The 16,838-nt window shown below is 41.4% G+C and overlaps 2 protein-coding genes across 2 annotated transcripts in view; one reads left to right on the top strand and one right to left on the bottom strand.

The window, feature by feature from the left end:
• The window catches only part of LOC122401439 (zwei Ig domain protein zig-8-like), a 28,407-nt gene extending 21,335 nt beyond the window's left edge, over nt 1-7,072 (top strand). The window contains exons 4-6 of the mRNA XM_043403564.1: nt 299-426; nt 4,653-4,821; nt 6,966-7,072. Coding sequence (XP_043259499.1) covers nt 299-426; nt 4,653-4,821; nt 6,966-7,072 — 404 coding nt within the window. The remainder of the gene's footprint in view (nt 1-298; nt 427-4,652; nt 4,822-6,965) is intronic.
• A 1,498-nt stretch (nt 7,073-8,570) lies between these two features.
• Nucleotides 8,571-16,838, bottom strand: LOC122401555 (tubulin glycylase 3A-like). Its single transcript, XM_043403757.1, has 10 exons — nt 16,816-16,838; nt 16,253-16,691; nt 16,018-16,129; nt 15,569-15,780; nt 13,373-13,783; nt 12,920-13,127; nt 12,756-12,846; nt 12,310-12,507; nt 11,228-11,487; nt 8,571-8,881 (listed from the first exon to the last, which is right to left on the bottom strand). Exons 1-10 carry the CDS (start codon nt 16,836-16,838, stop codon nt 8,571-8,573), a joined length of 2,265 nt encoding a protein of 754 aa, XP_043259692.1.

Raw genomic sequence — 16,838 nt, forward strand, 5'->3', positions numbered from 1 at the left:
TACATCGTCTTTACTCGCACAATGATCGATACAAAGTTTTACGAAACTTATTTTCTACTCTGAACCCGTTACAGGTCGGGCGATCAATCATTATGCGAGAGGTTACACGCGCGGCAGTTCCTTCATAGTTGCAGGCCAAGTAATAATGCATAAATAAACACATGTCTTTGCTATAAACTGCTCGTAATCACGGTGCCAGATATTGAGATTAATATTTCGTTTTATAAGCCGAGCAATATTTCAAAACGTGTTAGAATTTTTCCATAGAATCATTTAAATGTATGAAATTCTGTTTCAGAGCCGATTACCATTATAATCGGTGCGCCCGATCTGTTTGTCAACAAGGGCAGCACCATTAACCTGACTTGCGTTGTTAAATACGCTCCAGAACCGCCGCCCATGATGAACTGGAGCCACAACACACAGGCGAGTATAACGTCGGTTTTTGTTCGTGCAAATAATATTCCGGTAATCAAACATTCAAGGGCTATAATTCATGTTTTACGTCGCATCGACCTTCGAGTCATTAGCGACGATTTGGTGCTGGGTTCGCTTCTTTTGGTGTGGTTATATTGTGTGATAGATGTTGGTTTCTTTGAGATATTTCAGGGTATTTTCTATATGTTTCTGTTAACTTGTATATTTATCTTTGGACGTTGTAACTTCTACATATTGCACAGATAACAGGCTGGTGGTTCGGTTTTTTTCATTAGATACTCGTGTGTGAGTTTACAGTGTCCTGCTCGTAGCTAAAATTTATCCACAAGCATCTCCATTTTTCTGTATATTCTCCACAGATGCGTGGGATTCTGAAAACCTCGAAATCTCGAATATCGTTATCGTGCTCGAATTCTCCCAGATCCCAGCACCTTTCGCGTATGTAACGCGATAATATAATATGAGGCATATAGTTAATGCCACGGGTAACCGAGCATTCGCCGTTCATTCTACGTTTTCGCGAGCTTCTTTGTGCTCGGTCAAAGGGATCGCGCGGAGGGAAGCGCGGCTCGCATGCACCGTAGCTATCTTTTTACCATTCTTTTCACGAACCTTGAAGCAAAATACCTTTTGTCTTGGTACACGGGAACGGTATTACTCGACGGAGTGAGAATCCGACGGTCTGGGGCCGCAGTTTCCATGGGAATATGAGAAAGCAGACGCGGCAGCTTTGAAGAAATGATTGCGCGAACCAGAAGTCGGATGTACCTGGGGATCCAATATTGTTTCTTTTTAACTGCGCGCACGCCACGGGCGAAACGTGTAATCCATACTTATCGCGCGAAACACGAACGTTACAGCCGTAACACAAAAATATAGGGAATGTTACGCTTGACAATCTTTCTGCAAAATTTTCGAACGATTCACGTATTATCTTCTGTGCCATCAAAAGTCGTCGTCGTAGTTACACGATGAGACTCTCTCACAATGTCTTAGGATAAAAAAAAACAAGGTATTTCTTTAAACGTGGTACACTCGACAACTTCGGTCAAGCTGTTGCTTACCCGTTTGGGTAGTCAGCGTAAATCAAGTTTTAATCCGGACCGTTGTAAATTGTATTCAACCTTTGTAGAGCAGAGTCACCTATTCTATAATACGCGTCTATCTAATTTAAACTAATATAGCACTATTCGGTCTCGATTTACAAGATTCTCGTTGCAAAGTCCGATAGAATTTGTAACCGACAAGCGAATGCAATTCTTTTCGAGCGCGTAGTAGCAATCCAGACCTAATCCCGGAAAGAAATGGATCCCATTTCGATTCTGTTCCTCTTAATGGCTTCAGTTCTTACTTTTTGGAAGTGGTTGCCTATCGTATACCGTGATTCTCGCGAGAGTTTCGTCTCGCCAAACGTAAAAAGGATCAAAACGAGCCGGAACGCTCCCTTGCAAATAACGTGCGATCGTTACGACTCGTACGATCTGATTATCGAAAATATTTTCGATACTTCGGTGGTAGAAGTTCGCCTCCTAAACGTAAGCGATCGCGATGAATAAAATTTTTTGTCGCTTCGAGTTTCTCATCCTCGGTGGTCTCGCCACGACCGCTTTAACAACACCTCCCGCAACCTGATACGTTTCTACACACGATGAGATTTATACCGCTCAGACCTTTGTCTCGTGTGCACTCCGCTCTACAGCAGGAAAACTGAAACCCCGATGGAAGTGTAAAGTGTGTCGAAACAAAAGAAACGAAAGGAAACCAACTGGGACTATTAAAAGCGTCTGCGCGTTGTTCAAAAATTTGTCGCGCTGGTCAAGATTATTAGTCTCGTCTGTCAAATGTGTTGAATCCCCAGCGACTACTGTATATGTGTAAAGTATCTTTCCTGTTTTGGCCGTGGGTTCTACGAACTCATGGTATTTATTATACAAAGATAAGAGTTCGTCGCTAGGGCGAACTGCGCTATACTCTCAGATATACAGTGGCTCACGAAAGTAATCGAACGCTTACATATACAAACTTGAATGGCCGAAAAATGTACATTAAAGCAATTTGCTGAAACAAGTAGATGTCAATAGGAAGATGGAAGTCTTAAGATTATGCCAGTAAAATTTGAAAAAGATTCAACAACGTAAGTAGGAGTTATGATACATTTATTAGAGACACGCATGGTAAGCGACTCACAAAAGTATTCGAACGCTGTAACACTGTTGATAGTTTTTCATCTTCCTTTGCACCGAATGTAAACATCATTGCTAAATAGAAATATTGGTACGTTCACTTGATGTTAGGATATCGTTTCAGTAACAGTAACGTAAAAGTGTGCGGAATAATATTTAAAATGACCACCAAAAAGTCTGAAACCAAAAAGTGTGAATGAGAAATAATATTACAATTGTATGAGAACGGCAAATCGTATAACGAGATTGCCGGGATTGTGAACAGAAGTAAGTCTACAATACATTATATCATGAAAAAGTCAAAGAATAAAGGAACACTTGCAAACAAAGCTCGAGCAGGTCGACCAAAGAAATTGACTGGAAGAGAGGAGAAAATTATCATTCGCGAATTAAAAAAAAATCGTACTATATCCGCTCCTCAACTCGCAAATATGGTAGCTGATATGTTTCATAAAGAAGTTCACCCGGAATTATGTCGACGAATCCTACGAAACAATGATTTTCATTGCAGAGTACCGCGAAAGAAGCCATATATTAATGCAGTAAATCGTAAAAAAAGATTGACTTTTGCGAAAACCTACATTAATAAAGATAATTCTTTTTGGGATGAAGTCATCTTTTCGGACGAGTCAAAGTTTAATATTTTTGGCTCAGATGGTCAAAATGATGTATGGAGAAAACCAAATACAGAATTGGAAATTCGACATTTACATCAAACAATGAAACACGGAGGTGGAAATTTAATATTTATTGACGGAATACTTGATAAATATATGTATTTAAATATTTTAAAGAATAATCTTAAAAAAAGTGCCAGTAAACTAGGATTATTGGAAGATTTCCACTTCCAACAAGATAATGATCCGAAGCATACTGCTAGATTTGTAAAAGAATGGATCGTATATAACACACCACACATGTTAAATACTCCACCGCAAAGTCCAGACGTGAATCCGATTGAAAATTTATGGTTTGAAATCGGAAAAAGATTAAATAAATTTCAAATAATATCAAAGCAAACACTGAAAAATAAAATTATAGAAATATGGAACTCCATTGAGTGTAGTTTTACAAAATCATTGGTTTAAGTATGGAACGTCGGCTAAAAGACATTATAGCTGCTAAAGGTAGTCCAACAAAATATTAATATTAAATAATTTAATAATACATGTAGCGTTCACATACTTTTGTGAGTCACTTACCATGCGTGTTTCTAATAAATGTATCATCACTCCTACTTCCATCTTCTAAGACTTCCATCTTCCTATTGGCATCTACTTGTTTCAGCAAATTACTTTAACCCTTTGCACTCCTGTGTGGAGCGTGACTTGACATCAGTTCTTATGTCAGGTGCTCCTTTGTCGAGTCCCGCTCGACATTTTTTCAAGTTCAAACCAATAGAATTCAATTTCATTTTCGTACATTCCGAAAGAAAGCATAAAGTTTGTGCAGTTTGCTCAAACAGAGAAATACCTGAAGGAAGAAGGGAAATCAATCTTTTTTTTGCGAAACAAGTTTCAAGAGATATCATACACTTGAAAATTACAAAATACAACATCAGTGTAAATTAAGCAGATATTTAATTAAATTTGTTTGTTCCTCTATTTGTTTAAATTGCTTTATTTTTTAGTTAACGTAAATTTCAAATAAAACACTTGAAAGCGTTGGGAGCTGCTGGTATCAAAATTGAAATATAATTTGGAGTGCAAAGGGTTAATGTACATTATTTCGACCATTCAAGTTTGCATATGTAAGCGTTCGAATACTTTCGTGAGCCACTGTATCTTCACGCTTACAATAAAGCCGAAATTCTACAGTTAAATATTGTTGTTTAATTAAAATAATACAACCCATAACCCTACGATTCCAATAAAATGTAAAGACTGTTTAAATAAATCTGAAAACCCATAGAATGGCTTGTTGAACCGTCGTCGATCAATCGGTGGCCCAAAGTCGAGACCTCGGAGGATTTTGGTCGCGCGAATCCCGTTAAACGAGTTCGCGTAAAGGTAATTTTATTTGTTCGTGCAGGTAATTAATTTCGATTCGCCGCGAGGCGGTATCAGCCTGGTGACCGAGAAAGGCCCCGAAACGACCAGCCGTTTAATGATCCAGAAAGCGGTACCGAGCGACTCCGGGATCTATACCTGCCAGCCGAGCAACGCGAACCCCAGCAGCATCAAGGTGCACGTTGTCAACGGTAAGCGATGCGGAATGTTTCTCGTCGCGTTCGTTGAAAAGACCGGAACCGGCCGTTGACCGTCGACGCTGATTGATCTACTGATAAATATTTTTGAGCGTTTCTTCTTCCAAGACAGAGCGTCGCGCGAGCGTGGCCTAGAACCGACGCCTGGCGCAATCGATCTGCTAGTCTCGCTCGTATAAATTCCCTGAAAGCCGACGTCGAGCGGATTTGACGCACGGGATTGACACGGTTTACCAATTTCAATGGCGCGCCCGACATCCATGAATCAAACGGTGAAGTCTCGTGTGGTTAACTCAAGTTTCGCGTTTCTCTGCAAAGGTCGCGTCAGTCACGATGCATAATGACCAGCCGGTGTTCCTTTTCAAATTCGTACACAACCGTAACGTCGAAACCGAGCTTTGTTACGCGAATACGCATTCTTTCGCGGTGTACCTTCCAACGAAACGCTCCCGAGGGGCAATTTTTCCTTTCTTCCGCGCGTTCGCTGATGGATCAAACTGTTCTTTCGTTTCGAACGCGGATGAAAGGATAATTGATATCTTTTTACTCGAAGAACGGGTGAAATTGTAATATTGTCGAATGCTACGATAGGTGTCACAATATTTGTCAAAATAGGATACGAACAGAGCAGGACGTGCGTTAAGGGGACATTCTACCTTGTAGGCGCCAAAAATACATGTTCCTTTGTGATTTTTTTTTTGAGGGCTACTAAAGAGCGATTAATTTCGGGTTTTGTAGATGCATTTATTATATACTTAGCTATATTTACGAATTTTTGCAACGCATAATATCGCGCCCGACTGCGTATGTGATATCTTGCGAACAAGTTATCCGAAATCCAAAAACCAACGATATTCTTAATGTAGATGAGTGTGGTTATAGCACGAACTAGGATCTTTTCAAAAAAACAAAAAATGGCATAATGGCAGCTATTTTACGAAAAAATACTGAATATTTTCATATATTCGGTTGCTTTTTTGTTAATAAAAGAAAAACTATTGCATATATCACAATTATCCTAGTTCATGCCATCGAGAGACTAGTTCTAAAGATACTGTATAAATTTCATGTTGATATCTTGAATAGTTTTCATGGTATCGTCTACGCAGTGCCGAAAAATGTAGTTTCGAGAAAAACAGCTTCAAAGTTCAGTTGTTACACCTGCGCGCGATGCATTTCAGCAGACTATAACTTCGTTTGTTTTTCAAATTTCAATTTAATATTTGGTATCTACATATTTCGAGGCTACATACTAAAAGAAAATTCGATTTTTCAAATCCCACAAAGTAGAAAGGCTCCTTAATCAAGGCACACCTGGTAAATCTTTTTATGATTTTTCGAGCGCTCTCTCGATTATTCGCTTCGAAAGAAAGCCCTTCCCGTACTTTAACGAGTCTGACTCGTGACAAAGATTTTGGCCCAAACCTGAATATCACGAGCCAGGCTCGCGGACATCAAATCACGATCGTCGTCATTGAGTTTTAGTTCCTGTCAGTATGCCACAAAAGTTGGTCAGGATTCTTATAATTTCTGTTACAAAGCAACGTTTACCGTTTGGACCCGGATTTCGTCGAACGGAATGCCACGGGAAGGGGTTGATTGCGTTTAGAAACGTGGAATGGTAACGAAGTAAAATAATACGGGGTTTGTTTAACGCCTGGCGTCATCGATAACAGAGTGAGGAAAAGAACGTCGAAATAATTGTTTCACCTTCGCCGTGTAAATTATTACAGCGCGCCTTATCACGGATTGAAAGCGGACGCGTGGGTTTAACGATAATTCGAAATAAGTTAAGCCGAGTTTCCGGTATGTTATTTATCAACTTCAAGCGCTAATTGCTCGGTACAATGGCCGCCTATACGGCCTTACCTGACGCGAATGCAGATCGATGCGACACGTCGTGCACGGCGGTGATTTATCACCGTCATCGTGCTGACTGATCCGCTCGCGAACGTCTGTTTGATCGTTCTTTCTCTTAATTGTTCGAACCGTTGCACCGGTATCGCGTTCCATTCAAGTCCGGACACGACCTGTTACGGAATTTATAAAAGAGAACGAAATAAGAACCCCTAGGCAAAAAACAAATCGATCTGTACGAATCTAAAAAGTTTCGTTAGAGGAAAACGTTTCTGTTGCAGAAGAGCACCCGGCCGCGATGCACCACGGAGAAGGAAGTTCGTCGTACGCCCGAACACGGCCAATGTGTTTTATAATTTTATTAATAGTTATCGTAATATTTATATAACGGGGGAATAGTGAAAACCGAAGGAGAGGGAGAAACACTCGCGGGACACGATAATAGATCGCGATTTCGGTGAATCGCATCGCCTACGATCGTTAACGTTTTTTGGGTAAATATTTGTGCAGGGTAAAACCGAATATTACCTACGTTTACATTGAATTTCCGTGACCAAAAGAGTTTTCGAATATCAGCACGGCACAATAATCGGTAAGAGCGTAGTATTTTGTTAAGATATATCATCAAGAACGAATAACTTACGACGTCAAAAAATTTATTGTATTATTTGTAAATAAATTTATTGTATGTACATATCAATAAAACGATTGTCTTTATCTTACGGTTATTTTTCCGGTTGGTTGCCGCTGGGTATCGATCGCTCGACGAAAATTAATTTCGTACCCTTTTATACGCTGGTTTCGTTTTAACCCAGTTTATCTATTCGATGTCGACGAATAGGATCGCATTTCACAATGGGGAACGATTATTATGTTTCAGGAATTTCCACTATATATATATATATATTTTTTTTTCAGTACGGCCCCCGAAAAATGTTTGCCCATTGATTTCCGTCGCGCTTCGAGCGACAAAATATTTTCTCTGAAACGCTCGGCTGCGAAAAAAAAAAAAAAAATTATACTCCGAAATACGTATAACGTAGCTCCGTATGCATAAAGCCTTACCTCGATGCACTATTTGTTTCCGTCGCGCCGCGAACGATATAAAAGACTTCGCACGAAAAGTGGATTCTCCTCTTCAGCTCCCGCAAGCACATTCAGCCCTCAGTATTTTCTAGCCAGGAACTTGCCGAAAGAAACGTCGACGCAGCGACGGCACCGGCTAATGACAGCGTTAATTACTTCGTCTATCTTGCGTCCATTAATTACACCACGGTGCAACTGACTTTTCCCGGGAAGCTACGTGCTCGCGACGCCGACCGCCGAGGGAACCGGTTAAATACGACCAGCCCCGAATATTCTCGACCTGCAACAAACTCGGCCGAGAATAGAATACAATTTTCCATTTCTCGGTTAACGCGCGATGATGGAGTTCGTCGACCCGAAAATAACGCGATCGCGAACGCTAACTTCTGCTACGTAACAACGCCGCCTGTCCAGGTACACATTTTTCTCCCAAACCCCTATACTCAATTTACACACTTACCTCAATTTTATTAGAGATCTGCTTTTTAAAACCTACTTGCTAGCATTTTTCATTTTCACGAAATCCAGTTTCTATTTTGAAACGTGGCACTCGAACAACTGCATTTTTATCAAATACGAATATTTTCATATACCGATGACCGAATGCACCCGTCGATAACAAACAAATTTTCGAAATCCGATATTATTTTATTTTAGAGTTTTTTAACATTTCAAACGAGACTCATCGATAGCCACGTACTATTGCGTGAGGTAAAGTTTTTCACCCCGGGCATACTGGTCGTAACGATTCTAAACGAACTAAGACGAGAGTAAGGGATGCTAATGTAATGCTTGTAAGTTTAATTGACAGCCCTGGCGGTGTTCAAGTAGTCGATAAAGTCGATTATTTTCGGTTCTCTCAATCGCGGTATCATAGGTGGGGCGGTCCAAGCACGGTGATGCTGTTGCTGCTGTTGCTGCTGCTTGGCCCAGCTGTTCGTCTTTCCCTTTTTCTTGTCGCGTTTACGCGGCTGCTCTTGCAGCGTTATCGACTTGCCAAACACGAAGAGGCAGGGACCGAGATAAGGGTGGAAGTCGGGTATATTTTGCTTGTAGACGAGACTGAATCCGCCCGTGTCAGCGGCCTCGTTCATGGGTACGTCCATTACCACTGAAACAGATTGCAAATCAGCGCCGATCACGAACGATCTCCTCCGTTTCTCGCTCCGATCTGTTCTCCCTTTCCAAACCCGATCATTTTTTAATCAAGATTTTCTCAATTTCCATTATCGATAGCGGTTTCCGATAACCAAATAAACTGTAATCACTTCGCTATCGCAGTCATTACGCTATTGGTAATTAACGTTTAAACAATGATATCAATTTGTATACCATAACTTGAATAATTTTGGTTATAATGATTTGCGGTCTTCGATTCACATTGCTATTATCAACAACAGCGTTACTAATATTATTACCATCGAGTAATTTAAATTACGACGCTTCTACCGCGCTTCGACATTATAATTACAATTATTTGACGCCCTTTCGAATAAATCTATCCGTCTCTCTTCCTCGGTCGTCACGATCGAGGTCGAGCACGTATTTTGTCCATGTGTACTTTACACGTACATCGTCGTGAGTTTCCTCTTTGTTCCCCGGTGAACTCTTTTCAACTCGAACCAACTATTGTATATTTATATTTCCCGTGCCATTGTGGCCGAGCACTGTAAACTTGGGCGCAACGATAATTTAAAAATTAGTGGAAACGATTCTTCGCGAAAATTCTAAAGGATTGTCACGCTTATATATGATCGCCCAATTTGCGTTAACAAAACGACAAGGAGTGCCCCTGGGAGACGCGTATCCCCGAGTTTGAAAAGATACCTTCGTCGCGGTGAGATTGAATACACGCGGTCGCATTAATACCAGTATTAGATTAAACTCGACTAAAGAAGTATCCCGTATAAAGGAACTTTCTTTCGGTTTGTACAATGGTGTCGCAGTCGGAACCACCTGACGACCGCCGAAAGGTAGACATCTTTTATATCGTGCGAAAAGCAGTTTTGTGCGCGGAACAGAGAGAACTGCGTGGCAGAATATCACGAAGAACGAGACTGAAATTAATAAAACGACAAGGAAAAGACGGAGCAGGAAATTAATTGTATCAAGGCGGACGGATGTGATTTTGCAGAACCATTTGCGCGCCTAATGAATAAAATGAATGCGTACTTCGTTCTTGACGCTTCCCGTAATGTTCCGTATTGGCTTACATCGGTCATCGTTGCGTATTCGATGTACAGTACCGAACAAAAATACATTCTATTAACACTATTCCTACCGCGACCGGTCAAATGAGCGGTTTTCAGCACAACTTATATTTTTTGATATGGAATGAAGATAATAGCCAATTTTACAGTATAAAAATATAGTTTCTTTTATTCAGATAAAATAAGAGTAGAATAATGATAAAATATAAAATAATAAATGACTGTCGAATATGCTCCAGGCAACTTTCACGTTTTGATGCCCTCTGTTCGAATCACAAGACTTTACTGATTTGAATTCGTGAGAAGTCGTCTAGGCATCCCCTTCGGTCATGATTTTATTTATTTTACAGTTATAATAGATAAGATGGTGTAAGAAAATCCGAGGTTTTGGACCACTTTAGATACCAGTCTGGCAAATAAACACCGTAAGGCCGATAGGCGAGTGAGAATTATGAACACTTGGAAGTGCCTAAAGCAGTCTCTCGAAGGCACTTTTCAGCTAAAATCATGCCACAACTGTATTATCTTTCGTTTGTTACGACTTTATAGTTTTAGAATTGAGTCATCGAGATAATACTGTTACAAAAAGATATAAATCGTTCAACCGGTAAAATGACCGGTCGTAGTAGGTAAGACGGACTACAAATTTTTCTCAGAAAATAAACAATAAAAAAAGAACTGAATATTGAAAAAAGTATTATAGGTATATTTTAGGAAAAACGTGAAGTTTAAAGGTGATGCAATTACGTTGTATACATATAGGAGATTCTAAACGAAATTTTAAAAACGGTCATTTGACCTGTCGTGGTAGGAATAGTGTTAATTAGAACGTTCTAAATAAATCGAGCTAAACAATATTTTCATTAGTTATAAATTTTTTGAAAATTTTAGGTCCGGAAAAAGGAAACTGACTGATGTGTAACGAAAGAAGAAAGGAAATGCAGATGCTTCGACGCCCGACCTAGATTCGATCGGAGAGGGCGAAGGTCATTTTGACGAAAGAGTCGAAGGTTGCCCGGTCGATTCGTATTCCCCGGCAGCGAAGTTGTTTAATCAGAAACCGGAAAGCTAGCAGTCGATACTATACGATTTGAAAAGCTCGTTGGAGTATTTGCAGAGAAACAGCGGAGGATACGCTACCCGTTGTCTTGTCCCGACCTCTCCATTCGCGGAAACTTTCCCCCGCAGTCTCGGTTCCTGACAACTTCCTTGTGTCTACGATCCCCTATAGATCCTAGTTTGCTAACCTTTAACCAAGCTCTGGAGGACACCGGAATAGAGGCGTTTGGTAATTCTCGAACTAGGTGGGTGCATCCTAGGGTTAGTGTTGATCTCGATCAACCAGACGGAAAGGTCCTCCATCACGACGAAATCGGCTCCGTACAGCTCGAAGCTGCAACGTCGCCTGTCCATGTGTTCTTGGGAGGCCAACATCGTCAGAACTATAGCTTCCGACATTTTCGGGTAAATCCGGTCGTAATACGGTTCGCCCTCGAGTCCCATTTGCCTGCCAAACAGAACGTTACATCGTCGATTGCGAACTTGCTCCGCGGAGCATCCTAGATACGAACGGCCAAATTTTATCAGTACACTCTATGGGTCCAAACTTTCGAAAATACTTGGAAGAAATCGGTAGCGTCGACGCAATTGCGCTTTTAAAGTATTTACGGTGGTGATTTGGTCTGTCTCGAGAGCCCCCAAGGAACGGTTTAATCTAAACAATTCGAGCGCGAGACTTTATTTCGGATCGTCTCAGTCACCAGGGGGAAGTAAATAGCATCTTCTGCGCGATGCAACATTAGTGTAGCTAGGAACGAGTGAACCGTAGATAGATAACAGCACCCAATTCCAGGAACGTTCACCTGTCCCTGTAACTATCGCTGCACGACCCGGGGTAAAGTGTGGCATTAATCCCTTAACGCACACGCCCATGACACATACTGGCACGCCTGACCGACAGATTTATGCCCAACCGTGACAGTCACTTAAACGCGCCAGCGATTTCTTTACTTTAGACGTTGATTTATACCTTCTATTCCATATTTTATACCGACGTTTGAATTTTCGTATATAACTCGTGAATCTATTTATCCGCGAAGCCTCGATGAGCATGTTTAAACGCGAGACAAACGAACGTTTGAAAAAGCTGTAACCCTGGTCGAAACACGGATAGAAAGATAGAGCCGATTACCCGACAGGAAAGTACATGGTTCCCGAGCATATTTGCACACCGGATCTATCAATCTCGTGATCCCCATGGGCTATCGAGCGTAACGAACGGATAACCGAAAGTTCTCATACAAGTCTGGAAGACCGGTCGAGAGATTACTTTAAATATTCGTTCAGCTTCTCGCAGTCCCATCCCTGATCGCGAACCGATTTTACGACTTCCTCCGAATTTCCACGCTTCCTTCTTCTCCGTCTCTCCTCGTCGTACTTCTCCTGAATGGCGGTATTGCAGATATGAATCGCCTCGTGATAAGTTGAGAAAGTGTAGGGCTTCGAGCTGAACCGAAGCAGTCCCTCCCTGATAGAAAAAGGATGGCAGAGGATCGAGAAAATTCTTTGATGGAATCTAGTCGAATCTCCGTCGGGGAAATGCTTTTGAGAAAAATTCGAAAGCGCCTTCCCGCTGAGTATTTCTTTAAAGAATCGCCGCGCAAACTTCGTTCGTCGTTTCGCCTTTTGGCTCGCAATTTATTCCATGGATATCGACGCAGAATACCGCCACGGTCTAAATACGAGTTCCGAACGAGCGAAATTAAATTTAATTACTTGTATAACCATATCGTCATGGGAAACGTGCTAGTGACCAGGTACCACTGCCTGATGTCGAACTTCGTATCGTGAATCAATAGGGGACGTTCTGTAAACGTGGGAATAGGAAATTGATAATCAACGACTCGTAGAGTAAGTCTCTAGATTTTAAAAATACACACCGATGTATTTCTGTACGATGAAGTAATCCTTCGGTCGACTTTTTACCTTCCGGAATATGTCTCTCAAGTTGTGGGAAATACTAATCCCGGTGCCGCAACAAAGTTCGCTCGGCTTCAGGATCCACGTATTTCGCATTCCGTTCAGTTCGTACTGCGGATCGACCTCCTTCAATTTCGACAGGGTCGATTTTGCTGCCTCGATAAACTTCTACAAAATACAGTCGCGTTCGACAAAACCCGGGACAATTTCGCCCGATAAATCCAGTTAATTCGTTTAAGAGAAGAGTAACGGAACATCCGGGAAAAATGTCACGTCGCGAATTGAGAATAACCAGTCCGTGTTGAGATTAATGAAAGCGAGGAAGTAGACGAAGAGTGTAATTCCCTTTAAGTTTCTAACGCCTGCCTTTCAGCTTCGTGCAATTTCGTGTCAAATGAACGCCGTTAACGTACTTGTAGATACTCTTGACCCTTCTCCGACGTATTTTCGATTCCGCCTCCTTCGTGAACGGCCGTGGCGTAATCCTCCAAAAAGGAATTCCATTCTTCCTCCGAAAGCTCGGTGACAAAGTCTTCATCTATGTTCTTATGGTTCGCGCAAGCAATAAATTCCTCGCACCGTTTTATGGCGAATTCCAGTCGGCTCATTGGAATCGTACGATGTCCCGGGTCCGACGTGTTCTCCGGGTCGTCTTGCATTCTTTGTACGAACCACTTTAACAGGCCGGCGGTGGCGGTCAGTCGAAAATCCTCGAGGAAAGCTTTCGGTTCTCTGCTGAGGTTGTAACTTCGAGGGAATAGCACGCCCGACACGTTCTTCTCGTACAACCAGTGAGCCTCTTCCAGTATACGAGCCATTCCTAACTATATTATTCGTAATCACAAATGTTTTATCAAGCACACATCGAGTACGACGAGTTCAACTTATTGCAAAATAACGTTAACAGTAAGCCTACCGACGCTTCGTGTACACCCATTTAGTTCCAGAGAAAACAATTATGCTGGCTAGTAATTACGCAAACATCCTATATACGAATTTAAATACATTTTCGATTAAATTAACAATTTATAAGCCAGTTTTATCGTGCACCAGTCGTACAATCAATAGGAATTGTTGAAACTACTTTGAGTAGATAGCGTCAAAGTAAAGTTCAAATTAAACATAGAAAGCAGTATAAGTTATAATAGTCGTTATATTCGTCGGATAGAGGATGAATATCCCTTTAAAATGAGTGGTCAAACAAGTCGATAACTTAATTAGTTCCGGAGATATAGTGATTTTTGTTTCAAGTCGATCGCGTCAAAGTAAATTGCAGAATAAACATGGAAGAAAAAATAAATTATAAAAGCAGTTACGTTCGTTAGATAGAAGATGAAATGCCCTTTAAAATGAGCGTTCAAACAAGTCGATAGCGCAATTAGTTCCGGAGATACGAGGATTTTAGTTTTAAGTCGTTGCGATGGCTAGTTTCGGAGATATATGTATAAGGATCCGAAACGTCTGTTTACGTCGCGAGGAGAATGAACTTCCACTACGGCCTTGGCAAGGCCGTTGACCGCACGCGCGCATTGAAAGTAGGTCACTCGGCCACGCGCGAGAGAGAGGTACGTGACGCGTCAGACGGAGACAGCGATAGTCGAATTAAGAAAAATTACCTTTCATATAAATTACGATATCTCAAAAACGGAAAGTCCGATCGACAAAATTCAAAAGCCATTTTAAAGGGGAGGATTTGCCGCTTCCAACGATGGCTGAGTTATGCAGAAAACACTGGTAGTTTCGGAACTACACGCGTCTAAAGTTTCAGTATCTTTAATACGCGTTAATAGACTTTCGTAAGGCGGAGAGCGGAATTTTAAAAATTACCCTTTTACATAAATTACGATATCTCGAAAACGGGAAGTCGGATCGTCAAAAGCCGTAAACCATTTTAAAGGGGAAGCTTTCCCGCTTCTAATGATGACTCAATAAATCACTAGTAGTTTCGGAACTGCGTGTGTCTAAAGTTTTACTATTTTTAATACGCGTTGTTAGACTAATTGTAACACTCCCATTTAAATCGTGCAACCGGTTAAATAACCGGTCGTGGTAGGTTCGGTATTGAAGTTAACCTCCTGAAATTTAATCTAGTGGTATAATGGACTTTTGCAAACCAGAGTGACACTTATTCGTCATAATTATGTTCTGGACTCTGTATCGGTAACGAGTGTAACTAGTATGAGGGCCCTCGGCATTTTATTTACCTCATTTTTCTCATTTAACGAGCATTGCCACGATATAACGTAAGTAATTAAAGTTCTTGGTCTAATTATCCGTGTCTCTCGTCACTTTAGAAATATATCCACTATTAAACTTTTATACAACACTCTGGTGCACCCATACACTGAATATCGTTCAATTACACGGTGCCCTCGCTTTACTACCGTGTCAATTATAATTATACTTGCCCAGCGTAAATTTCTTGCATCTATCTCGTCATTAACTGTAGCCCTGTATTCTCGGAATACATTTTATTATTTTTAATATCTTTAGAATCACGCAGAGTCGTAGCTGACTTAGTTTGACGACAGTCTCACGTTCGGCGATCTTATTCTGTACGCGGTGCTCGGAGTTGGATAAATTCCATAAAATAAAACGATGTTGTTAACCTTGGAAGTGTAAACCGAAGGTTTCTGATATCTGTTGAGGAGGGTATTGCTGCTCAGGCCACGGTGCCAGTCGACAAAGTCGTTTCGGCAGTCCCATATAAAGTCCGGCAGTTTGTGACGTAGTAAAGCGAAAATCACTGCTTTCTCGTTTAACGTTCCGTCCGGTTGGGTTAGATCGCCTAATGATCTTGCCTCTAAGCTCGCTGCGCTACCTAAGAATCAAACAGCAATTCGAACGAACACCGTACCGTCGTTTGAAACATCGGCGAGGATTTTCGATCGTTTTTACACGTCAAAAGTTCGCCGACGCCAACGACGGACGCTTTCTTTTATTTAGACGTTTTACCGTCGTTTATGCGGTTAATCTTTAATTAGAGAAGCATGGAGGAAAAGAGTAAAATGCGAAAGAGAGAAAAAAAAATTTAATTAAGGGAGGCAAGGAAACTAACCGTAAGGTAGAGTTCTTGTTTTTGTGGCTTCGTATTTCTGCACCCAACCCCTTCGCTCCAAAGCTTCCTTCAATTTTGGCAACTCGCCGCGTATCAAAAATATTTTGTGCCTCTGAAAACCGGGGTAGTACGTTCTTTAAAGTAGTTCACGCCGGTTAGAACTTGGCGTGGAAATGCCGTAAAAAATTATTTCGTAGTAATTTACCGAATTCCGATTTTCGTTTAAATTATTTACCTTTACGGCTCTGTTCACTTTCGCCTTGATTCGCTCGTAACACTCTTTCCTCGCCCAATGGGCTTTGCAGCAGCCATCGTCTTTGAGAACGATGCTCCTGTAGTTGGCGAACGCGTCTGTGTCGTGCTTGCCAAAGGTCTCCCGAGGACAGCAGGAACACGTGTCCATGTACGATTTCGGGAATGCGCCGCAGTCAAGCTGCGGTAGACTGTTTACAGCGCTGATCTCATTGTCATCCGTGTCCGGAAGCGGCCATTTCGAGTTCATTTTCGTCCAGTCCGCTCGATTGTACGGATTCACGGGGCTCTCCTTCTTTTCCAGACTGATCAAAGGAGCCAATTTGCAGCCGGATTGGTCCGCTTTATCCTCGCTCGTGGAATCCGTTGTCGCTGGATCTTTCGTGGTCTTAATGTTCCTTGACCGATCACGGTGAAACGTTCTAATTCATTACGTGGTATCTACTGTATTTCATCCTCCTTTCTAATCATCGTGTTACACTTTGATCGAGATCACAGAGCCTTTATTCTAAAATTAAAATTTATTTCGAGGGGGTTGACACGTACTTTAGATCGAGCGTAAAATCCAT

Source organism: Colletes gigas, unplaced genomic scaffold (assembly GCF_013123115.1).
Source record: "Colletes gigas isolate AHSC1104 unplaced genomic scaffold, ASM1312311v1 Colletes_gigas_Sc00025, whole genome shotgun sequence".
Taxonomy (NCBI): domain Eukaryota; kingdom Metazoa; phylum Arthropoda; class Insecta; order Hymenoptera; family Colletidae; genus Colletes; species Colletes gigas.